General features: G+C 43.0%; 1 protein-coding gene across 2 annotated transcripts in view; it reads right to left on the bottom strand.

The window, feature by feature from the left end:
• The window catches only part of SDK2 (sidekick cell adhesion molecule 2), a 592,086-nt gene extending 566,816 nt beyond the window's left edge, over positions 1 to 25,270 (bottom strand). For both annotated transcript variants that reach the window (XM_040435816.1, XM_040435817.1), the window contains exon 1: positions 24,779 to 25,270. In XM_040435816.1, coding sequence (XP_040291750.1) covers positions 24,779 to 24,851 — 73 coding nt within the window. In that variant the 5' untranslated portion in view covers positions 24,852 to 25,270. The remainder of the gene's footprint in view (positions 1 to 24,778) is intronic.
• Positions 25,271 to 27,050: the final 1,780 nt, after the last annotated feature.

Genomic DNA, 27,050 nt, shown 5'->3' with positions numbered 1-27,050 from the left:
AAGAAAGGAGAGGACATCTACCTGGTGACCCAGTTCATTTTTCTCCTGCCAGATAATGAGCCTTGAACAATACTGGAAAAAAAGTGAGACTACTTTTTCGTTGGATTCTTTTTACATTTCAGTTCTTCTGGTAATAATACTAAGAAAAAAACCTATATAAGATTAAACCAAAGTTCACCCAAGCCTTGTTCAATTTGATATATTTTTTTTGGCAAGATATTTTGGCCCAGATTTACTAATCCTGTAAATGGGGTAAGCTCAGACTGGCTGTCTAGACGTGCACCATGTTAAAACAGTATGTGGGCCCATTGCACCCCAAAAGCTCATCTTAAAGCGCCTCCAAGTCGACCAGTATTAGTAAGCCATGAAGTTGATTAGGTCAGTCCCATACGTGCAATATAATAGACAGTAGGAAGCTTCTGGCTGCTTTTAAAGAGGTAGTCTAAGCTCATAAAGTGATGTTATATTGCTATGATATGCCATGACTTTATGATGGTGGGTCACAACCTCTGGGACCCTCAAAGGTCCTAAGAATGAAGGGCCTGCCAGGCTCTAGCCACCTGTTGTGCAGAAGAACTGCAAGGGAATGGGGCTGGCTGCAGTTTTCTGCTTAGCCCAGGGTACAACAATAAAGAAGCCACAGTGCTAAATCAGCATGGCAGCTCCTCCACTCTTAAGATGTATGGGGGTCCTACAGGTCATACCCCCGCTGATCATAAAGTTATTGGCATATCCATGCAATATGCCATAACTATATGAGGGGAATAACACTTTAAAGGGATTGTCCTATAACACAAACCACAAGATAGGGGATAGGTATTTGAGAGGTGGGGGTCCGGCTGCTTTGGAAAGCTTGCTCGACTTGCTGCTCCATGCATTCGAGGGGAACAAGATCCCAGCTCTTGAGATCAGTAGGGGTCCCTGTGGACAGACCCCCCACCATTTATCCCCTATCCTATGGAAACCCCCTGGCCTGTATTACCTACTTAGCCCCTGTGCAGCTGCATAAGTTGCACATATAATATGTCCCCCTTCGATCAGAGAGGAGTTTTTTTACTGCTTTCCTTACTACAGTTCTTGCCACCTACCTTGCATAAACTACCCCCACGTGAGGAGGACGTTGGCTGCCCCCGCATTTCGAGTCATACCCCCACATTGTGCTTTAGTCTATTTTGGACCTTGTACTTCTGGCACCCAACCTCTTGTTACAACTATTCTTGGACAGCAAAGAGCGAACCTCGGCCAAGACCGTCCATAAGAACCAGGAGCCAGGTCTCCACTCGCAGATGTCTTTATTAAAACCAGACCAGCATCTGGAAGACCAGCCAAAAAGAGTTAATAGCACATGTAGATCTCATTTCTGTCAAAGGCACAATGAGCATTCATCCAAGCAAAGTAATCTGTGTCCCCGCAGGCAAACATGTGGAGAAGATGTGACAGACACAGAAGATGATGCAGAATAATCTGGAGATTTACGCTCACTAGATTCTTATAGTGGAGGAACGTACAGTTGATGTCCTACGTCTTTTTTATCTGATGGTTATCTTAATGCATTTGTAGAAATAATGATGATTCCGTCATAAAACTGTTCTCCATATAATATATATAACTCATCACCATCTGCACATTTTGACATTTTTACACTTTAACCCCCTACATAACAGCTAGCTACTCATCACTATGTATTCCTCGACAGGTGGTCGTTGCCTCTACCACAGCACTGATCCAAGTCTTGGAGACTTGGGCTCCCTAGTTTTGCCAGTTAGTGCCATGAAACTCTACCAGTTCAGTAAAGGGTCCAACACTAGTTTTACCAAACCCCCCTTCCTACAGTTGTTGCCCCCTTACCGGTTTGCTAACACTGGATAATGATATCTACAGGAGAGGAGGAAAGTGTTAAGGTGGCCAAACACCTTAGAGTCCTGAACGTTGAATACTGGCTTGGCCAACAGCTGTTTCTCCTGACCTCCCCCATACACATGCAATGGCAAGAGGGGAATAAGCTCCTGGCAGACTGCTCTGCTGGCAGAATATCTCCTATGGGAATCAAGGATCAGTTATGCTGAAATCAAACATGCTCGACCCTTCTTTTCTCCAACATCTGTTCTTGAGGAACACTTCAGACAGCTCCACAAAAGTAGACAATCGGCGTCTTGCGGAAATCGGCGGGTTCAGCCAACTTAATTCTAAAGTGTATGGAAACCTTTATAGTCCAAGCTTGGCCCCATCCTGTGGACCCTATGCCTCTTTTGGCTCTGGTACTTCCCAAAACAGACATTCCAACATACCTACAATGTACAGTAGGTGAATGCAATCAGCATATACTGCGCAATAAAACTTTATCGTTGTATTAGATTTATTATTGCAAATGCAGAATTCCGGCACAGAGTTCAGGCACCACATTTACTTTTGCCTCGGTGTCAAAGGGGGCATAGCTTTAGATGGACCAAAATTGCTCCAGAATTCAGATGCACAATTCTGGCACAAAATAAGCCACCTAATAAGATAGTAGAAACGTGGAATGGTTTTGCCAGTTTTGTAGGTGGAGTAGGCATCTGAGCTGAATTTATGATGTATTTGCACTATTTTTAGTGTGGCACGCCATACCAGGCAGTTAACATTTACTGAAGGGGCGGCTAGATGTTTAGTGAGTGGAGCAAAATGTTTAGCCAGATTTATCATTGAAACTTTTAGCAAAAAGTGTCATCCAGTCCCCTGATGGAATTACAGGAGTGCTTGGCCATTATCAGGCTACTCCTTCGAAAATCCATAGGTACGTATGTTGTACAACAAATTTAAGAATTGACGTGCAACATTTTGTAAATTTGTGCCAAAAAAACACAACCCATGTCCGACACACTAAAAACTAAGAGCAAAAAGTTGCATATTAAATTGGTTAGCCAAGAGTTTAAAAGACCGCAGAGAGTAGCCAACCCATGGTGTGGTTCGTACTTACCTGGTGCCTGCTGCTGGTTTCCATCTCCACTGCTTCCGGCTATCTCTGCAGCCCCGTGCTATGACATCAATATCTTGTTGACGGGAGCCACATGACTGCTGCAGCCAATCACTGGCCACAGTGGTGACCTGTCACGTGCCGCATGGGTGACAGGAGCAATGGAGCCGGAACCCAGTGGTGGGGACCAGGTATATATAAACTCCATAGTGGGTTGGCCATTCTCTGAGGTCTTTTTAAGACTTGGATAAACCCTTGGATAAGCACTTACACTGAAACTGTGCCATATATATCATCCAGCATCAGCCACCTTGATAAATAAGGTGCATTTATCTAGCACTTAAACAGCATTAGTAATTCTACTCCTACGTTTTCCTATTGCAGCCAGATGGGGTGACAACCACGTTATGCAAGGAGGATAGTGTGGTCCAGGCCAAGGAGACATCTAGAAGAAACTAATTGTACAGAAGAATGATGGATTCCCGAGTAGAAGATGCAAGAATCTAAATGTGGTCTATCTCCTGGTGTAGACCCATGCCCACTTAATCTCCGTACTCCTACAGTAGTGCTTCGCTATTATCAGGCTACTCCTTGAAGGACAGAAAGGCAGTTTGAGCTTCAGGCCAGTTCCCAATGTCCCTGGCCTGCTAATGTTGCTATGTCTTTGAGGCAGGGGCGTAGCTATAGGGGGTGCAGAGGTAGCAGTCGCTACCGGGCCCAGGAGCTTGAGGGGACCCAAAGACCCTTGTGCTTCATAAGAAGACACACAAAGCACTGAGGGAAGGGGGGCCCAAGCCTAACTCTTGCACCAGGGCCCATGAGCCTTTAGCTACGCCCCTGCTTTGAGGGATAGGCCAAAAAATTTATCCAGCACATTCAGGGACCCACAGAAGCTGCCTAAACTGCATCAGCTTAGGTTCCTGATAGGGATTTCCAGTCAAGATGGTAAATGATAGGAGAATATATTAACCATACAATAGTAGTTACAGGCCTACAGATGTCATTTTACTCTTTACAAAAAGCCTGCTGAGTCCTAGATTTCTTCAACTAGTTCTAAAACTAAACTTCCCTTTATCTAAACTTACGGTGATTTTGCTGCTTCTGAAGGCAACTGAAATGATGACCTTCCTGCCCTCTATTATTAAGATACAAATACAAAGAAAACAGGATTAACAACAGAAGAAGCGCTCGTTCTACTGTCAAGATAATGACAACCAAAAAGCCAGCATCAGCCCGGGCAGAGACAACCCGGCCACAGACATACAGTAAAACAATCACCAGCTGAGAGGTCATTTAGGAAACAATTTAAAGTGTCCAATCCCTCTGTTCACACAGTTGTTGCCGAGGCTTATTCTAGGGAGGCACCAAAGAAATGGATTTGAATATTTCAAAAAGTTTAGTCTAATTTTTGGTCCAACTTATATCTAATATTTATGACTAATAGACATGGGGTGAAGGCTGGCCAACAGAGATGGCCAGACAGCCGATTTGCTTAGAGATTATTTGTTTGGATATTTTTAATTATTTTTGTCTTGCCACAAAAAGTGGTCTACATAGTCTACAGTACATTGAACATCCCTGATTCCCAAATCCACCATGTGCCTATTACTTCTATAGATCAGATACATTTCACAGTGTGCCCATCTGATAAGCAGAGGAGATGAGTGGCTACCAGACAGACCTGATGCTGCTTATCTCTGGGGACAAAGAAAACTCTTATGATGAACTTAAATTCTTAAAGTATCTGTCTAGGGCAGGGATGGCCAACCTGAGGCTCTCCAGCTGTTGCAAAACTACAACTCCCAGCATGCCCAGACTGCCTACAGCTAACAGCCTACAGCAGGGCTTGGTGGGAGTTCTAGTTTGGTGGAGAACCGCAGGTTGGCCATGCCAGGTCTAGGGCCATCTACATGAATGGTTTCTTGCCTATTTTAACTGGTCTGCACCTTTCGAACCTCCTTCATCACTTCTTTCAACTCTAACCTTCATGAATACGTCTGACGTGCAGAAGAAGTTGGGTATTCGTGCTGTTCTTGGTAGGATTTGGAGCCTGGGACTGTCAGAGTGACACTTAAGTATGGTGGTTGGCATGTGGATCTAGGAGCTGGCACGTGTGGGGACAGAGGCTGAGACTACTGAGGGCTCAAGCTGGCAGTTATGGATACCCAGGCTCGGGCACTGTAGCTGTCCCATTAGGGGCACTGTGGCTGTTACTGGTGAGCATGGTGGATTGCTCTTTTATGGGGGCATCTGCTGAGGCATCTATGTGTACATCATGGAGGATGCACCTATTTACGATATCTGAATTTCAGAGGCAAAGTGAATTCGCCCTCAGGTTTAATTTATTGATTCTGGACTTACAGGTGAAACTCGAAAAATTAGAATATCGTACAAAAGTCCATTTATTTCAGTAATGCAAATTAAAAGGAATTGCATTAATGCAGCTTAAAATTTGAATTTTGTGAGAAGGTTTAATATTCTAGGCTCAAAGTGTCACCCTCTAGTCAGCTAATTAATCCATACCCCCTGAGCAAAGGGTACCTCAAACTTGTGACTTTGGGGTTTCATAAGCTGTGAGCCATAATCATCCAAATTATAACAAATAAAGGCTTGAAATATCTCGCTTTGCATGTAATGAGTCTATCTCATATGTTAGTTTCACCTTTTAAGTTGCATTACTGAAATAAATGAACTTTGCACAATATTCAAATTTTTCAGGTTTTACCTGTATATTGGTTGGTTGCAAAGGCCTGCAGGTAAATTAATTCCAGCACTGAAGGTGTTACAGCCGGCTTCATCTGCTCGATGCCAAGGACGAGTGACTAATTGCACCCGGCCGGGGTCCTGATGGGTGAGATTTCCAGGCAGCAAAGGCAAAGCTCACACGCCGATGTCAGGATGATTAACTACCACATGTTGCTTGGGGCAGAGCATTGCCAATAGCGTGGCAATGATTATCCCCAGGTACCACCGATAAACGCCCCACCGCACCATCCGGAAATGCCCCTGTCATTAAGTAAGGTGCCGAAGCAGAAAGTCACCGAGTCTGTCTGCAGCCAAGACAAGATTTAGGAGACCAGAGTGACAATGCGGCTTCTTGGAGAAAAACCATACTGGGTCGGCCACCCTTCAGCATCCATGGAACAAAATATGAAAAGATTATAATATTCTGATGCAAATATAATGAAAACATTTCATGCTCACATAATTCTATAGGCCCATTTACACAAAGAAAACGATAACGAGCAGTTGTGAGAATAATCAGCCCAAAGACATGAGAACGATCGCTGGGGCAGTAATGTCTCCTTACTCCAATCATAAGGGTACCGCCGTACAGATCCACAGATTGCATGAGAAAAACGCCTGCATTTGATCATGGAAACAGCGCCACCTTGACCATGGGCTGTGGCTGGTACTGCAGCTCAGTCTTGTGTACTTGTCTGGGATTTTAAGAAAAGTGAACAGGAGCTGAAAATTTTATAAAATAAAGATTAAAACCTATATTAAACGGCTAAATCCATCCATAATAATGACATCATGTACATCTTTTACGTAACCGCCTTAGCGTTGATGCATGTACCGCATGTGACGGCTAAGGCCAGTGATTGGCTGTAGTTCTCATGGAACAGCAGGGAGTGTCGGGGGACCACCAGAGTGGATATGATAGGCAATGTTTCTGTTTTTTCCCCCCAGAAATAGTGCCACTGTTATCCACAGGCTGTGTCTGGTAATACAGCTGTTGAATGATTCTACCCTGCAATACCCGGCACGACCTTTGGACAAGAGTGGCGCTGTTTCTCTGTATAAATTGATAAAAAGAAACACCAGCAGACTAGGATTAAGAGCAGCGCAAACCCCAATGCCGTCTACTTTCTATTTCATCTGTTAATGATTACCTAAAAGTAAACTCTCTAATGAAAAAGTAACGGACTCTGCCGTTTGCTAAACAGAAGTCAACATATGTCGAGGCCATTGCATTATGGGTGGCCCTGACATGTGCATGTGTCCCACCCATGGTTACTACAACAGCTGATGCTCCAGCACTACTAGGGGCTGTGGTTTTCAACGGCAATAACTCAATATAACACTATGAAAAAAGAAGAATAAAAAATAGTAAAACAGTAAAGTCAATAGCAGCAGATGAAGCCTAAGGAGGTCTTGTAGAGTTAATCTTCAGGCTCATCTCAAAGTAGACATCCCCAGCTGCACCATTCCAGGAGTGACCAAAATGTCAAGGTAATGCAACCGGGGGTTCCAACAGAATCTGCTCCCCTGGATCACACCTAGCAGGAACAGCCAAAACATTACGCAAGCACCCTTTGCAAGGGGGGTCCCATAACCTCCTATGGGCCCAGATCACATCCTTACAGCCCTACTTAGTAGAACAGACACTGTTGAAAAACACTCTGCTGTGGAACAAAGGGACTCAAAATGCTGTGGAACAAAGGGACTCAAGTTAAGGCGGGTGAGTAGGCTGTTTCTGGCACGAATCAAAGCGGTACTGCTTGGTGAATTATTATGATTTTTTACAGATATGCTCATGTAGCTGTTTACCTCATGTAAATCTTACCCATGCCTTTTATTTTCTCAATTTGGACTCTCCTGACTTTTTTTTTACCATGTAAACTAATCTCTCTGGTTTCTTTACGTCCTGTAGGTAGCACTTCCTGTTGCTTTATCCAACCAAACCCATGATGCAATTCTCTTTTCTGTTCCACAGCTCCAGCACAGTCCCTAGCAACATCTAGCTAGTTTATAAGCTCCTCCCACCCAGCTAGTTACACAGACATTCCCTTATCACCGCCCCTAACAATGCCTAACTAGTTGATGGCTCCTCCCACCCAGCTAGTTACACAAACATTCCCTTATCACCGCCCCTAACAATGCCTAGCTAGTTTATAGCTCCTCCCACCCATCTAGTTACATAGACGCTCCCCTATCACTGCCCCTAACAACACCCAGGTAGTTTATAGCTCCTCCCACCCAGCTAGTTACAGTACATAGACACTCCCCTATCACTTCCCCCACTATAGACTCGATGATCATGTGACCACAGCCTAAAACGCGAGATAGGAACAATAAAAGTAAAAAATAAATAAAAATACCTTACAATATTAGAGTGACCTTCATAAATGGTTATTTTAATGGATGCTGGTGCAAACCAGAAATCCCCTTTATAAAGGTACTGGAGCGACCAATCAAATCGGGTTTCTCATTTTGTAAACCACATTCCAAAAATAACAGCGGGGATCTGTTTGGCTCCTATAACTACATCTTTCACTCATACTGGTTTTCACACACGAGGCCTATTGTGATATAAGGGACCTTACACTAGTATACAAACAAGCCACCGATCTGCCGTTAACTCCCTGTCAATCTTTACCCCCCCCCCCGCGCTTTTTCGCACTCTCCGCAGTCTCCTTCCAGTGTTCAAGCTTTTCACAGTCATATTCCTACGCGTTTTGTGTCTGTCATTTGTGGCATTCATCATCGTCGGCTGCCATGAAAGTGCCCCCTCCCATTACCTGCCTGCTCGGCTTCTCTGTTTTCTCTCGTACCTCGAGTTCCTCGTCTGGCTGGAAGAGATCGTTTTGCCGTGGATGTCCCGGTGGACCATTTCTCAGGGTACCTTAGAGAAAATTACATTTCCGAATCCCAGTGTGACCGTGTACTCTCTCTTTTCTGACATCTCCCCTGAGGAAATCAAGATCTATCTTCTACGTTTTGCAGAGTCTGGGTAATGTCTCAGTCTGCACCTCATCGTTGCTATGGACTCTGCAGCCATCTGTGAAGGCTTTACCAGAACATAGGACAATTCTCTCTCACAAATTAAAGGGTCACTGTACATGAACTGACAGTTATTATACACATATAGAGCCCTCAATTAACATTTGCAAATACAGTAGAATTCCATTGAATGGGTTGGACTGGCCCACCAGAGTACCAGAGAATCCTCCTGTGGGCCCAGTCTATAAAGCTATAGTGGGCCCCAACGGTCCAAGAGAAAAAAAAACATTTGGCGCCAATCACCTACTACTAGGGTCTATTTATTTGATTCAAAACCTATTCGACTTTACTGATTACATAAAGTTTGGGCCCTGAGAATAATTTCCTTTGGTCGACCCAAGAAACCCCACTCCGACACTGCTTAAAGGGGTTTTTAGAACTTCAAAACCACCCCACTGCTTTCTGAGCCAGTTATGTGACCTGCATCTTTGAGAAATCCTGACTTCTACCATTGTCACATTCCCCTTCTTCACTGATGAGCGGGGGATTAGGAAGCCCAGGAAACCCCTGTAATCTGCTATCAACAAGATTCTGAAATATTTTCTGCATTATCCGTGTGTCCTGACTTCACTTCTGGTCTCTACATGTAAACTTCCTGCATGGACAGGAACATGTGCACTGCTGTAGCCAAGCTGTAGCTACCCTAGAGTCCGACATTGACTATAGGGTAGCTATCTCCACTAGGTGGCACTACAGAGACCACTTTCTTTGACCAATTTCACACGCGCGTAGTCAGTCCGTGAAATAGGCTCCATGTGACAGCAGTATTTAATGGACTGAATGCTGCTCCTGTGACACAAACTTACAGCATTATAATGATTTATAATGCTGCGTGTTCCTGCCCAACCTCAACTGTACCGAATTGTACAGACAGCATTATATGACTACAATTCAGTACAGCCGAGGTCAGGCCGAAACACACAGCAATAAACCAGTTCACTTAATAAGATGTAAGATCACTTCCGTCAGCTGCCAGAACTACCACAAAATACCCTCTCGCCCCCAAAATAACACTCTGAAGCCAACTTCTTGGTAGAAAAGGACATAGCAGCCCGTTTATTAAACAAACAAATCCTCCATCAACTTTCTTTTAATGATCACAATAATAAACACATAAATAAAGTGCAATAAATTCCAACACATTGTGGAAGGATCCTAGAAGGCAACCCAAGCAAGCTGCGTTCTTCACTCCCCATCTCCACTTGACTTTCCACCTTACCCTTGGCTGCAATCACCGACACAAGGGCACCAAATCCTCCAAAATGATATCTCCATCCACCCCTGTAGGCATTTTAGCCCAAACAGGAGCCCCAGCCACCAGCTTACCGAACCTCATGAGATGCACGCTCCAACATGTCATGCACCTCTTAATTAAACATTGGATTGCCTTCCGGGACCCTCCATTAACCAGCCCCTGCTACAACAGAAAATTAATTACCTAACCATTGGCGGGCGGGTGGGTAACTCACTGGTATACCCCAGACACTGTTGCAGATACCACCCCTACACTAGATTATATAGAGCCTGTGAAGTTAGCTAACCCCGTCCCCTTTCTCAACCATACAGACACCTAACCCGAAAACTCCTACTTAACCCTTTCCTACCTACATACTTCCCCCTAAGTCAAGCTACACTTCGCTACTGTCTGCGCCCCGCTCCGTTGCTCTACTTATGTGGGAGCATGAACTTTTTGACCGGACTGCTCAGTATAATAATTATTTATAATGCTGTGTGTCTCTGCCTGACCTCAACTGTAATGATTGGCACTGACATAATGCCATCAGTAATAATTATTACAGTTGAGGTTGGGCAGGAACACGCAGCATTATACATCATTCTGGTCAAAGGAGCAGAATTCTCTACAGGAATTCACGCTCCCACATGGAACATGTTCATCTGAAACTGGCCTAATGCTGTGTGTTCTGGCCTGACCTCAGCTGTACTGAATATTACTGTGCTCACGTAATGTTTCAGTACAGTTCAGTACAGCCAAGGTCAGGCAGAAACACACAGCATTATACATCATTATCAGTCTGGGTAATACTGCTGTCACATGGAGCGTGATTCACGGACTGAATACGCTCATGCGAAATTGCCCTTTTTCTTGAAGGTGCGCTAATCTGAATGTCGTTTTTCCCAGGAAGCATTGCAGTGGCGCCCTCTGCAAGAAGACTCCAAAGAAGCTTTGGGGGCTTCGAAGGAGGGGGGCGCTTTAATGGGTGTAATCACTCCCACCGATACAGCTCTATTAGCAGCTTCGGCATCCCTAAGCACCTGCAGTAAAGATCAACAAACACAGACGAGGCTAAAATCTAAATAAAAGCGCATTAAAAAAACACAGCGGAAATGTGTAATCCTAAAGCCATAACAAATTATGGCTCGCTGTACATTTTATGGGCCAATTATCCTCTAACGACCCAACCAGATTACAATTTGTGTGAAGATTCTCCACACAATATACTTTACTGGGTGACAAAAAAAAAAAAAAGCCAGTTCCAGACTACTGTATATAAAAAATAAATAATAAAGTCACGATGTTCCGGGTTATCTGGCGTATGCATAAAGCATGATGGCCAGCGGAAAATACTAAATAAGCTCGAAAGATCCGCAAATATTGAAACAGTCCAAGGATCAAAGTTTGTTACAAAAAAACACAAGGCAAGCAAATAACTCCAGCTAAGCGAAAGGAGAAACTGATGGAATTATTTACCCGACTTTTTAAGTCCGGAGAGTCTGGAACCTCGGGGTTATTCCACAAATTGGCCACTACAGTATATCCTCTAAAGCTAAAAGTCACAAAATATTACAGAATGCGGAGGCTGTCCGTCTGGAAGCGTCATAAGGTCTTGTTCACACATTGCGGCATTTCAGCGCAATTTTTTTCCGGCATTGAGACCCTTTACCGGATTTCGATACCGAAAAAGTATATAACGCTAGTGTGAAAGTACCCTTATACTATTTATACACAGTGATCTGATTGGCAAGTGCGCGCCGTGCCACTGCTAATGTGATGCCCACTGCACGGATGCCAGATGTCCACAGAAATGAGAAGGCTAAAAGTGAGGGGTCTCAATCAGACACCCCACCATTTATTACTTCCATATGTCCTATACACATCATTTATACATACAGTGATCAGCCATTACATTGTGCAACTCCCCATCATGCCAACAAAACAGATAGATAGATAGATAGATAGATAGATAGATAGATAGATAGATAGATAGATAGATAGATAGATAGATATGAGATAGATAGATAGATAGATAGATATGAGATAGATAGATATGAGATAGATAGATAGATGATAGATAGATAGATAGATAGATAGATAGATAGATAGATAATAGATAATAGATAGATAGATATGAGATAGATAGATAGATAGATAATAGATAGATAATAGATAGATAGATAGATAGATAGATAGATAACAGATAGATAGATAATAGATAATAGATAGATAATAAATAAATAGATAGATAGATAGATAGATAGATAGACAGATAGATAGATAGATAGATAGATAGATAGATAATAGATAGATAATAGATAGATAGATAGATAATAGATAGATAGATAGATAGATAATAGATAGATAATAGATAGATAGATAGATAGATAGATAGATAGATAATAGATAGATAATAGATAATAGATAATAGATAGATAGATAGTAGATAGATAATAGATAGATAGATAGATAATAGATAGATAGATAGATAATAGATAGATATATATATACAGGGAGTGCAGAATTATTAGGCAAGTTGTATTTTTGAGGATTAATTTTATTATTGAACAACAACCATGTTCTCAATGAACCCAAAAAACTCATTAATATCAAAGCTGAATATTTTTGGAAGTAGTTTTTAGTTTGTTTTTAGTTTTAGCTATTTTAGGGGGATATCTGTGTGTGCAGGTGACTATTACTGTGCATAATTATTAGGCAACTTAACAAAAAACAAATATGTACCCATTTCAATTATTTATTTTTACCAGTGAAACCAATATAACATCTCAACATTCACAAATATACATTTCTGACATTCAAAAACAAAACAAAAACAAATCAGTGACCAATATAGCCACCTTTCTTTGCAAGGACACTCAAAAGCCTGCCATCCATGGATTCTGTCAGTGTTTTGATCTGTTCACCATCAACATTGCGTGCAGCAGCAACCACAGCCTCCCAGACACTGTTCAGAGAGGTGTACTGTTTTCCCTCCTTGTAAATCTCACATTTGATGATGGACCACAGGTTCTCAATGGGGTTCAGATCAGGTGAACAAGGAGGCCATGTCATTAGATTTTCTTCTTTTATACCCTTTCTTGCCAGCCACGCTGTGGAGTACTTGGACGCGTGTGATGGAGCATTGTCCTGCATGAAAATCATGTTTTTCTTGAAGGATGCAGACTTCTTCCTGTACCACTGCTTGAAGAAGGTGTCTTCCAGAAACTGGCAGTAGGACTGGGAGTTGAGCTTGACTCCATCCTCAACCCGAAAAGGCCCCACAAGCTCATCTTTGATGATACCAGCCCAAACCAGTACTCCACCTTCACCTTGCTGGCGTCTGAGTCGGACTGGAGCTCTCTGCCCTTTACCAATCCAGCCACGGGCCCATCCATCTGGCCCATCAAGACTCACTCTCATTTCATCAGTCCATAAAACCTTAGAAAAATCAGTCTTGAGATATTTCTTGGCCCAGTCTTGACGTTTCAGCTTGTGTGTCTTGTTCAGTGGTGGTCGTCTTTCAGCCTTTCTTACCTTGGCCATGTCTCTGAGTATTGCACACCTTGTGCTTTTGGGCACTCCAGTGATGTTGCAGCTCTGAAATATGGCCAAACTGGTGGCAAGTGGCATCTTGGCAGCTGCACGCTTGACTTTTCTCAGTTCATGGGCAGTTATTTTGCTCCTTGGTTTTTCCACACGCTTCTTGCGACCCTGTTGACTATTTTGAATGAAACGCTTGATTGTTCGATGATCACGCTTCAGAAGCTTTGCAATTTTAAGAGTGCTGCATCCCTCTGCAAGATATCTCACTATTTTTGACTTTTCTGAGCCTGTCAAGTCCTTCTTTTGACCCATTTTGCCAAAGGAAAGGAAGTTGCCTAATAATTATGCACACCTGATATAGGGTGTTGATGTCATTAGACCACACCCCTTCTCATTACAGAGATGCACATCACCTAATATGCTTAATTGGTAGTAGGCTTTCGAGCCTATACAGCTTGGAGTAAGACAACATGCATAAAGAGGATGATGTGGTCAAAATACTCATTTGCCTAATAATTCTGCACGCAGTGTAGATAATAGATAGATAGATAGATAGATAATAGATAGATAGATAATAGATAGATAGATAGATAGATAGATAATAGATAATAGATAATAGATAGATAGATAATAGATAGATAATAGATAATAGATAGATAGATAGATAATAGATAGATAATAGATAATAGATAGATAATAGATAGATAGATAATAGATAATAGATAGATAATAGATAGATAGTAGATAGATAATAGATAATAGATGATAGATAATAGATAATAGATAGATAATAGATAGATAGATAATAGATAGATAATAGATAGATAGATAGATAGATAGATAGATAATAGATAATAGATAATAGATAGATAATAGATAGATAATAGATAATAGATAGATAATAGATAGATAATAGATAGATAATAGATAATAGATAGATAATAGATAATAGATAGATAATAGATAGATAGATAATAGATAGATAGATAGATAATAGATAATAGATAATAGATAGATAATAGATAGATAATAGATAATAGATAGATAATAGATAGATAATAGATAGATAATAGATAATAGATAGATAATAGATAATAGATAGATAGATAGATAGATGATAGATAATAGATAGATAATAGATAGATAATAGATAGATAGATGATAGATAATAGATAGATAATAGATAGATAATAGATAGATAATAGATAGATAATAGATAGATAGATGATAGATAATAGATAGATAATAGATAGATAGATAATAGATAGATAATAGATAATAGATAGATAATAGATAGATAATAGATAATAGATAGATAGATAGATAATAGATAGATAATAGATAGATATTAGATAGATAGATATTAGATAGATAGATAATAGATAATAGATAGATAATAGATAATAGATAATAGATAATAGATAGATAATAGATAGATAATAGATAGATAATAGATAGATAGATAGATATATAGATAGATAATAGATAATAGATAGATAATAGATAGATAATAGATAGATAATAGATAGATAATAGATAGATAGATAGATAGATAGATAATAGATAATAGATAGATAATAGATAGATAATAGATAGATAGATAATAGATAATAGATAGATAATAGATAATAGATAATAGATAGATAATAGATAGATAATAGATAATAGATAGATAATAGATAGATAATAGATAGATAGATAATAGATAATAGATAGATAATAGATAATAGATAGATAATAGATAATAGATAGATAATAGATAGATAATAGATAATAGATAATAGATAATAGATAATAGATAGATAATAGATAGATAATAGATAATAGATAGATAGATAGTAGATAATAGATAGATAATAGATAATAGATAGATAGATAATAGATAGATAATAGATAATAGATAGTAGATAGTAGATAGATAGATAGATAAAACAAAGTGAAGAGCAGAACACAGACAGTAAATGTAGGTGCAAAACAAATCCTACAAAAGACCGACGACCAAGGTCTTGTTAATAATCTAGAGAAAAAGGAAGGCAGCACTCCAGAAGTTCATGAAGAAAAAAGGGTGATTTATTAACCCATGTGACACGGGTCAATAAATCACCCGTTTTTCTTCATGAACTTCTGGAGTGCTGCCTTCCTTTTTTCTCTAGATAGATAGATAATAGATAGATAATAGATAGATCTCACACTGATGGCAGTAGGGTAACAGTATCGGTGCCCGTCCTCTAATGAATTCGCTGACAAGGCCCGGTAGTATCAGAGGTGCCCACTGTCCCCCATGCCAGGCTGGCGCAGACCCTCACAGGTGTCCTGGCAGTTGGCGGTGATGATTTAGGATCATACTGTAAACCGTCCTGCAGTAAAGCTGCCGTTAGGAGCCATGTACAGAGGCCAAACCTCCACCTAAAATTTATTAGGGCGATTCCGTTTCATCACCCTGACATATAATCTAACTGTAGATAAAAGGCAGGATCGGCGCCTCCTGCAGACTGTGAGCCGCGTCTTCCTTACATAGACAAGTCTGGAGAATTCTGCATTTTCCTTCACGACAACGGATCCAAGACCAGTTCAGAGAGAACAGACGGCAATGGATTTACCTTCAAACGGCTGGTGAATACAGCTGGGGAGCACTGGCACCGCTCGCTGCATAAATGGTCACAGTTGAATCATTTGACAGTCGGACTAAAACCAAATATGGCACCGCCTGGAAGGCCATCTGCGGCGGGGCACCGGCGCCTGTCACCTCCCTGATTCAAGTAATCACATATGCTGGCCTGGATCTACTGTACAGGAAGGAACGTGTACAATGAGAATGTCTTACAGTAGATTTCTGCTCCTAAGCAGCTGCCTGGCATGCCCATCCTGCATCCTGGCACTGAAAGGACTACCGGGAAACCTTAAAGGGCATCTGTCAGCAGTTTTGCACCTATGACACTGGCTGACCTGTTACATGTGCACTTGGCAGCTGAAGGCATCTGTGTTGGTCCCATGTTCATATGTGTCCGCATTGCTGAGAAAAATGATGTTTTAATATATGCAAATGAGCCTCTAGGAGCAACCTAGAGGCTCGGCAGTTTTTGGGATACATAGGGCTAAAAATCAGTCTATTTGCAGACTGTTCCTCATGTGAAGCCTTATCTCTGATCTCCTGACCTCATAAACACTCATTAGAGCTGAACTTATCAAACTAAAAAGAATATGACTTAAATGATCATTTATATGGTCAGGAGATCAGAGATAAGCCTTCACAAGAGCCGTCAGCTGACAGGACTCAGGAGGGAAAGTCTGTAAATAGACAGATTTTTTAACCCTATGTATCACAAAAACTGCTGAAATTTTTAATAAAGACCAAATGAAAAAATGATTTTTATCCCAAAATGAGTAAAATGCAATCATAAATAAAACTGCCCGGAAGGTGTCCATAGCCTTTACAGGGGTTTGCCCATCTAAGACAATGATGGCATCCCACACCACGCATGCACATTCACTGCTATGTGAGTTCCGAAAATTGCTGAATGAGTGTGCTGGGCTATGTGAGCGCACCTCACATACGTGGCCACCTCTCCACTCACTGCCAGTGCTCAGCTATTTTCGGAACAACTATAGCGGTGGCCACGCTTGTATGGTGCGCTCTCCTTCACTTTGGAGGTCCAATTCTGGTGATGAGAGAGGGTCCCAGAGGTGGGACTCACACCTGTCTGTCCTAGCAGTATGCCATCAATGTCTGAGATGGGAATATCCCTTTAAGCCATAGTCTTATCCGTTTGATAAGAATTTAGCTATAATGAGTGTTTATGAGCTGTCAGGATTTCAGAGATAAGAGCTCAAAGCTCACGGATTCAGTGTAAAAACAGAAAGCAATAGTCTGCAGATACACTGAAAGTGAACACTGTCGAACAAAAAAAGTTGAACATTTTTAATAAAGAACAACTAAAATATGATTTTTTTTATCCCAAAATGAATAAAAATGCCCTCGACAGTGTTCTTAGCCTTTAAATCTGTAGTATCCAAGCTGCAGATTTCCTTTGCCATGTGAAAACTGTGGCAAGTCTGCAGCAAAATATATGATAAACCCGCATGTGAGCTCATCCGTGGTGGCAAATCCGTGGCCGTTCCCTTAGGGTTAAATCACAGGTAGTTTTTACCGCAATTGGCCTAAAATGATGCCGCTTTTGGAAGAAAATGCGACAAATGCTCCAACATTAATGTGATGTCTATGTCAAAGCAGTGGCGAGCAGGAAGAGAGACCGGATACGGCACTTGCACACTGCGTGCGCCTTCCCTTCAGACAGCTGATTGGCGGGGGTGCCGGGTGTCGGACCCTCGCCGATTTAATATAAATGACCTATCCTGAGTATAGGTCATCAATATTAGAAGCCTGGAAAACCCCTTTAAGCTCAAACATGATTGTCTAGGCTGGACACCAATGTAGCAAACTCTCTGCTGTGAGAAGTCTCACGCTGCGTTCAGACCTGAGCGTACGGGATGGAGTGCTCTGTATGCGCGATTGTATGCGCGTGTACAGACGCGGCTCCGGAACAAGCGAACGCCCATTGTACTTCTTGGGGCGTCAGGCGTTTTACAGCGCGATCGTACGCGCTGTAAAACGCTCAGGTGAGAACCATTCCCATAGGGAAACATTGGTTCTTGCCTGTTGAGCGTTTTACAGCGCGTAGGAACGCGCTGTAAAACGCTCAGGTCTGAACCCAGCCTAATGCCTGCATCAGCTTCCTGCTCGCTGCCGCCCCCTGCTGATTAAAGTACAGTGTTTGAGCCATTAACAGAAGATAGAAAAGTGACCAAAAGTGTCTTGCACAACAACCAATCGGATCCCAGCTCTAATATATTGGCGCACCTATGCAAAATTAAAGCAGCGACCCGATTGGCTGCTATAGTCAACTATGGACCCCCACCCACAAACTTAACTTATAGGAACCCCAACTTCTCCAGCCCAAGGCGGGCATCTCAATGGGAAACGTGCCTTTCGTATGCAGAAACTCATCGATTTTAACGACCCCGGCAGAACGAGGACCCTGTGATGTGAAGCCAAAAGGGGGGGTGGCGGCAGACGGTCAAGGATGGATCACATGTTTGCGATTATCCCACCGCCAGACAGTCCACGAGAAAAGATTTATTAGCCAGCATGTTCTCTAGCTGCAGGGTAAAGTACAGTGCACACAGGTGCTATTTAATGGGGTCCTCAATCATGTCAAACAGTCACTTCCTCCAGTCCCCAATCGCTGGCAGCCACAGGGGGTAATCGGTCATAGTCTAACAGATCTGAAGGCTTCAATGTCTTCCCCAGAAATAGCGCCACTCTTATCGAAAGGGCTGTTTCTGGTATTGCAATATTCAAGTGAATGATACTGAGCTGCAATACCAGACACAGCCACTGGACAAGGGTGGCGCTGTTAAGATGCAGACTTTTTTTAAAAATCTTACACAACCCATAAAATCCTGAGGATGGGTTTGGATCCTGTTAGATCAAGAAGGCCTCCAACGCATGAAGCCATAGTATACCGTAAATGTCTATTCACATGGTGAGATCAAATTGTGCTTTATGTTCACAATTACAATGCTTTAGCAAAATCGCTGCATTTTGCCCCAATTTCTCAGTAATCACTGCAAGAAACCACAATTGAACCGCACTGTCTAAATAGACCCTGGGGCTAACATTTCACCTTTTACCGCCATTGTGCTGGTGTTTTCTTAAAGCGACAGTAGCATATACAACATTCCACCATTTCCCCCCCCCCACCAAAATCAATGGGGGGGGGGGGGGCAATACAAATGCAACGGAGCAAACTGCCACAAACACCTAAGCGTCTGGCTTCTAAAGGCAGAATGTGAAGGCGATTTCTGTATGTGTAACATATGAACACAAGGGGGGGGGGGGGCGTGCTTGGGTTAATGCTGGAGAAAAAAAAGCAAGGTATGAACTAATAGCCTAACGAAGGCACCAATGTACCATTGGCATAGATGTCATCTATAGAGGCAGCAATACTGGAAAATGGTAATAATAATCTCAAATTATTACCTGTCTTCCCACAATTTTAGTAATAGAATGCCAGAACTGCAGTGAAGACTGACACTAAGTGCAGTATATGGAATGATAAGTGGAATAATCAGGTCTGCATAATGCTGTGCATTTATACGTGACATGGGCATTGTGGAAACCTGACCTTTATGGGCACTGTAATAACTTAGCGCATTCTCAGGTGCTTAATGGCGCCGGTAATGTTCCGCTATTGGCAGCCATCCTGCCAGTTAGAATTCACCTGTATAACACCAGTCAATGCTATTTAAAGGGGTTGTCTCATACGAAACACTGGTGGCATATGCCATCAATGTCAGGTAGGTTGGACACGCGCCTATCTAAAAAACGGGCACCCAAAAGCAAAGGAGAGCGCATGGTGCATGCACGGCATGCTCTCCGTTCATTTCTATGGGAGTTCCGAAAAAAGCCGAGCAAGAGTGCTTGGCTATTTTTGGAAATCACATAGAAACTAATGGAGAGCACACTGCGCAAGCGCGGCCACTGCTCCATTCACTTTCATGGGACTTCCAGTAATAGCCAAGCCAGCTCCCAAAGAAATAAATAGAAAGGACACTGCAAGTGCGGCCACCTCTCTATTCACTTTCATGGGACTTCCAGTAATAGCCAAGCCAGCTCCCAAAGAAATAAATAGAAAGGGCACTGCGCAACTGCGGCCACCTCTCCATTCATTTCGATGAGACTGCCAGAAATAACCAAGCCAGCTCCCAAAGAAATAAATAGAAAGGGCACTGTGCAACTGCGGCCACCTCTCCATTCATTTCGATGAGACTGCCAGAAATAACCAAGCCAGTTCCCATAGACATGAATAGAAAGGGCACTGCGCAACTGCGGCCACTGCTCCATTCATTTCGATGGGACTGCCAGAAATAACCAAGCCAGTTCCCATAGACATGAATAGAAAGGGCACTGCGCAACTGCGGCCACCTCTCCATTCATTTCGATGGGACTGCCAGATATATTCAAACCCGCTCCCATAGAAATGAATAGAAAGGGCACTGCGCAACTGCGCCCACCTCTCTATTCATTTCAATGGGACTGCCAGAAATAACCAAGCCAGTTCCCATAGACATGAATAGAAAGGGCACTGCGCAACTGCGGCCACTGCTCCATTCACTTTGATGGGACTGCCAGAAATAACCAAGCCAACTCCTATAGAAATGAATAGAAGGTGGCTGCGCAGGTGTGTCTGGTCTTCGTTCACTTCAGGGGTCCCGTTCTGCAGATAGGGAGGGGTCCCATAGGTGGGACCCACATCTATCTGACATTGATGGCATATCCTAGCGCAGGGCTCAGCAACCTTTGGCACTCCAGCTGTTGTGAAACTACAATTCCCAGCATGCTCCATTCCCTTCTATGAGAGTTCTGAGATCAGTAGAGGAAGTATCCCTGCTGGACATTGCAGTTTCACAACAGCTGGAGTGCCACAGGTTGCTGACCCCTGCGCTAGGATATGCCACCAATGTCCCCTTTAAGGATAGACCCAAAAATCTATATCTTGGCCATTGCATCAGACTACCACCATAAGGGTATGTTCACACAGGGGAGGACACGCTGTGTGAATCTTCCTGCACCCTTTACAGTAGCAGCAAATTGGATGGGATTTTAATAAAATCTAAAAAAAAAAAAAATCTGCAGCACCTCAATGTATGCAATGTGTAGGGTGAAACCCATGACAAATCCGCACGTAAAACATGCAGATTTCACCACAAATTCTGTGGCGAATCTGCAGTGGATATTTCCCGCTGCAGATCACCTCCCATGTGGACAACATCAGACAAGATCCATTCATCGCCCATCTTTAATGGCCAGTACTACCTACAGTCCTATGGAAAGCCACAGATATCGCCACGGGTTGTGCCTAATGACAGACTCAGCTCTGCTACATCTTGACACAACAATGCAAATGAAGACCGTGCTGTAAAGAGCTTTCATTCTGAAAAAAGGGAGGATGAGGACAATGACGGATACACAGGCAGACGAGGCTCTCTACATCATCTGGTTTTTACTATTCTTTGCATTTGGCTTGAAAAAAGAACTTCAAAAAATCAATAATAAAAAAAAAAAGCAGAGAAGAACTTTACCTCATCTCTCTGTGATGTGGACACAAGTAGGAGGCATAACTCACCACCAAAGGATTTACAATACCTTCAATGAGCGCACAACCCAGCAGAGCTTTAACAGGCAACAGGGGCTAATGCACGCTGATGGAAGGGTTCACAGCAGTCCAAATTCGAAAGATTACACGTGGATTAGTGAATAAGAGCACCAGATTCTTAAACTAGTGAGTAAGAGCACCACACCTGTACGATCACATGAAGGACTGTCCATCAAGTAGCTCTAGTTCAGGATGGGAGGGTCCCACTGCTCAGACCCCATATCATCAAGTGGGTCCAGAAAAAAAAAAATTGGTGCCAAATGATATTTTTGGACCCATTGGTGACCACTTTAGCCACTAACTGGAGCTCTGAATCAAAGTATTATCTCGTGTCCACTGAAATGAATGGGTGTCCATGTAATACATGGATGGCAGTGGTCATCAGGGTGAGAGCCATGGTAAGTTTGGTTCACTAGAATCACTGGAGGCCGGAGAATCAAGGAGTGGAGGTCCTGACTGGGGATCACCTTCCAGTACCTCCATAAACTAATAGGGCATAAAGAAAGAGACAACGCTAATAACTCAATGGGACTTGTGCACACTGTGTCTGAGCCCTTCATTTGGTGTATATGCTGGGAAATGTTCATGGTGTATACATCATCTATATCCAAAGGGCTCCATTCATCTGATGGAGGTCAAAGGGTGTTCCTAGGTCAAAGGGTGTTCCTTAGGGCTCCGCTGGGGTACCACAAAAAAAATCCCAACTACATGGTACACCTTTTTTGGTACAATTGGAGTTAATGGAGTCTATGCCTATACAGAGGCATACTTAGCAGCCTACCATCAAAGATATACAGTGTATTCCTGACATATACCTCGATGGAATGGTCAGACAAGGTGCCTACAGAGCAAAAGAGGACTCTTACGTAAAGCTTAATGCATGGTTGCGCTAAAATGATGGAGATCTCAGATCTGTAGTGTTGGAGAAGACTTTGGATGACAAGGGGATAGTTCATAAGCCTGCTCCTTGGAGTTTTATCTTATCCTGGAATATATTATGGGACAACCAACGGAGAAGTATTGAGGGCAAAAGACGGTTGACATGACATGTGGAGACCAAGAACGAAATCATGGACAAACCATTGAGAAGACCCAAAAAGAAGTTGAAACATTCTGGATTATGTTAGATGATGACCAACTGAGAATAGTTAAGGGCAAAATAGGAAAGGCGTGATGTGTGGAGACCACCACAGAAATCATGGACAAACTATTGAGGAGACCCAAACAGAAGTCGGGAAAATCTGGATTGTATTATGGGACAACCAACTGAGAATAGTTAAGGGCAAAATATGATAGATATCACGTGTGGAGACCACCACAGAAATCATGGACAAACCATTGAAAAGACAAGTCGGGACATTCTGGATTATATTATGGGATGACTTACTGGGAAGAATTACTGGGAAGAATTGAGGGCAAAAGAGGAAGAGCATGACAAGTGAAGACCACAATGGAAATCACAGACACGCCACATAGAAGACTCAAGCAGAAGATTGGACATTCTGGGGAACTACTGGTCATATGGTTGAAAAGGATGGAAAGCTTCAGGGCACCAAACAATAATACAAACGATGATGTCACTGCCTGGGTTGGTGAACCGAGAACACAGACTTTCTAATTTTTAAGTGCCAAGATGTTTGCCAAAGAGATGACATCACTGTCCTAAAGCTGACACGACTCTGTTAATGTACTATAGCCAGACAATGTTATTAACACTAGTGAGGTGGAACATCTCTGAGCCAACGTCTTGTCACTCCTGACTAGACATTTCAAGTCTCCAAAAATAGACCAAAAACAGACTGTACAACCCTTGGGACAAAGAAGAAATGAGAAAATATGCAGATACAGCAAAGGAGTAAAGTGCAAGTGAAATCGTAGAGATCAGAGAGTCCTTATCCAGTCAAATGATATGTCCACGAGGACAGGGTAGTAGCTAAACATCTGAATGGAGAATTGGGACTGCTCGCTCACTACTCATGTCAGCCGGCATCTTTATAGTAGGATTGATTCCTGTACTGAGTATACGCTGTATATCAGTGGTCTCCAACTGGTGGTCTCCAACTGTTGTACAACTGCAACTCCCAAGCTATCTGGGCATGATGAGAAATGTATTCCCACCCCAATGGTGACTTTAACAAATCCTAAACGACCATTACTTGACCTAAGTCTTCAAGGCGTTCTCCAAATATTTAGGTGCAACTGTAATTAACCCTCATTCTTCCTTCTCCCTTCCTCCAATATCAGCTTCCCCTGGCTGGGTTCCAGGAAGCTGAGATTTGAGGAGTAGTTTGTTAGGGTCCTCACACTGAACAGTTGATTTGAATGTTCCTATGACATGGAGGGAACACAGTGGTCACTGGTGATTTTCCTTCCCTGACCAGACAAACAAGTCATAAGAATTAGGGCGCACTCACACAATGCGGTCAATTTCTGCAAATAACCCAAACATCGCACTGTGTGAACATACTTTTAGGTACAGAGACCACCAGTTCTCCATGGTGAGAAGCCTACCAAACTGCTCCTCACATCTCAGCTTCAGTAGTATGGTTTATTAGGGTTAACATCTTTGGATTTTCAGAGGCGTACTGCTGGATACAGCTCAGGCCATTGGCCCCGTGGCTATAAACTTCAGCCGTGGTCCACAGTAAACCCGAATTAGGTTCATGTCCTCATGGGCTGTGAGAGAGAAGACGCTGGATACTGTATGGAGTATGTCCAGAATACCAATGACATGTTCAGGAGGAGGATAGTGAGACTCGACTCTTAGCAACTGATGGAGTTTGTTTGTCACCTTGGGCATCATTTTGCCAGCAGACAGGTGCACACCCGGTCACCATATAGCAATACATACAACATACAACATATACACAGCAGCGCAATCAAAACACAATGATACAAAACTTCCAAGTACCAAAATATTTTGCAGCAATGAAAAGGTTACAATGTTGCACCAGCGACTGCATGAAGCCCCTGAGTGCACATGCACGGGTTCCTGATGTGTTCATACAAGAGCCCTGGCATCATAGCCAACCCTATAGTACCAACCTTGAGCCCAGGCTGGGCACAGCACCCCCAGAGCTGTCATCCATATCCAGGTCTGCCAGTATGCTCCAGACATTCCTGCTGTTTATAATCCTGGGAAAGCTTAATAAACTGGGGAGGGGGGGGGGGGGGTCTTGCACTTGAAAGGGGGATACCAGCTACTCCCCAAAATGCCAAGCTGTTTCCACAACAGAGAGGTGATGCTGGCAAAGGCTGCACATTGAGAAGACCAAGGTCCTGTAGGATTTGTGGTGGGTACAAGCTAATCCCCAGATCAGGGAAGTTGGATGCACAGAGTCCTCCTGTAAACCCTAGAGCTTGCTCCTATTCTGGAGAAAGTTTATGTGCCCTGCTCCCCAGGATGGGCAGTCATTGGGGTGGTAAAGTTTTCCTATAGATCCTGGCAGGAGTCTGGGCAGCTTGTGGCAAGTGCCTGCTCTCTGCTTCTCCTCCACTTGCTTGTTCCTTGGCTGCTGTTAGATTGCCTGCTGCTCCATGGATGGTGAGCAGGGGAATGCTGCTGCTGCTGAAGCTCAAAGACCCAGGATAAGGAGGAGGGAGAGGGAATGACATGGTAGGAGGGATGTGTCATGTACAATAGCGAGGATTGCCACCTAGTGGTCGCTCTGTGGTAGTGCAGCAGTGGTTTGTACATTCAAATGATGACATTTCCAGTAGTTCTCAGCAGCTGGCTGAGTAACATATGCACAACACATGAGGGTTTATTCAATCTGGAGGCATCGTCATAAAACATGGCAACCTTTTTGCAAAGTGCAGGGGAACTGGGACAGGATGAAGGAATACATTTCTCTTGAAAAAGAGGATCATGGAAATAAAATGTAACACTCCATTTAGTGGTGCAGACAGAGCTAATTAGACCAAGTTGCCTGTAGTCCAGGTTTTACTGTTCCAGAGGATGCAAGAAAATGGAAAATGAGGGTAGTCATCCATAGCGACTTTACTGGACTACAGTATGTGCCATTTATAGGGCATCTATCAGAAGATCTGTCCCTATGACACTGGCTGACCTGTTACATGTGCACTTGGCAGCTGAAGGCATCTGTGTGTGTTCATATGTGCCAAGAAGAAGGAATTTTTTTATATATGCAAATGAGCCTCTAGGAGCAATGGGGGTGTTACCATTACACCTAGAGGCTCTGCTCTCTCTGCAACTGCGGCTCCCTCAGCTCTTTCACAGGGCCAGACAGTGAAAACATCATCACACCTGACCCTGACTTCTCCTAAACTGCAGAAGGCGCGGCAGTTGCAGAGAGAGCTGAGCCTCTAGGTGTAATGGTAACGCCCCCATTGCTCCTAGAGGCTCATTAGCATATATTAAAACATTATTTTTCTCAGCAATGCAGGTACATATGAACATGGGACCAACACAGATGTCTTTTTTGTTTTTCTCACTTAAAGGGATTCTGTCATGAGGAACGTGGCAGTGGCGTGCCTAAGGTGTTTGGCACCCGGGCGGGTCCCTTCTCTGGCACCCCCCCCCCCCCCAATACTTAACCACATACCTCTTACATCCAGGGACATCTCCTGTCATGTAGACCTTCTCTTTCCTCTTCTCCATTTGACCCAGACCCATGGCAAATTCTTTCAGCCGCATCTCATCTCTACAGAGTTTGTAATACAGACACGTTAGATTTCTCAGTTTTTCCATCAACCTCCCCATCCTGGTGTCCTCAGTGTCATCCTGCTGCCACCCCCAATACCTGTGCCCGTTGTGCCCCCCAATGCCCCAGGTACTATACTGCTGAAAAAATAGTGACCCCAGTAGACATAATTGGGGTCATTTATCAAACTGGTGTAAAGTAGAACTGGATTTCCAAAAGAGCTGTCAAATATGAAAGGTGGAATCTGATTGGTTGCTATGGGCAACTAAGCCAGTTCTACTTTACACCAGTTTGATAAATTACCCCAAATGTTCCTATAGTGTCCACAGCAGCTATAATGTCCTCTAGAGTGCCCCAGTAATAATACCACCCTCTATTGTGCTCCAGGTAATTATCCCTGTATAGTGTCCCCAGAAATAATAGAATGGCCCCTACAGTGCCTCCCCAATAGCAACACCCCCCACGCTGCCCCCATATAGTAATTTCCCCCACACTGTCCCCATAGTAATCCCCCTACAGTAATTTGCCCCCTCACACAGTAATTTCCCCCACATTGCCCCCCACAGTAATTTCCCCCACACTGCCCCCATACAGTAATTTCCCCCACACTGCCCCCATACAGTAATTTCCCCCACACTGCCCCCATACAGTAA

Source organism: Bufo bufo, chromosome 6, assembly GCF_905171765.1.
Source record: "Bufo bufo chromosome 6, aBufBuf1.1, whole genome shotgun sequence".
NCBI classification, from domain to species: Eukaryota; Metazoa; Chordata; class Amphibia; order Anura; family Bufonidae; genus Bufo; species Bufo bufo.
This window is presented reverse-complemented; position numbering and strand designations above follow the sequence as displayed.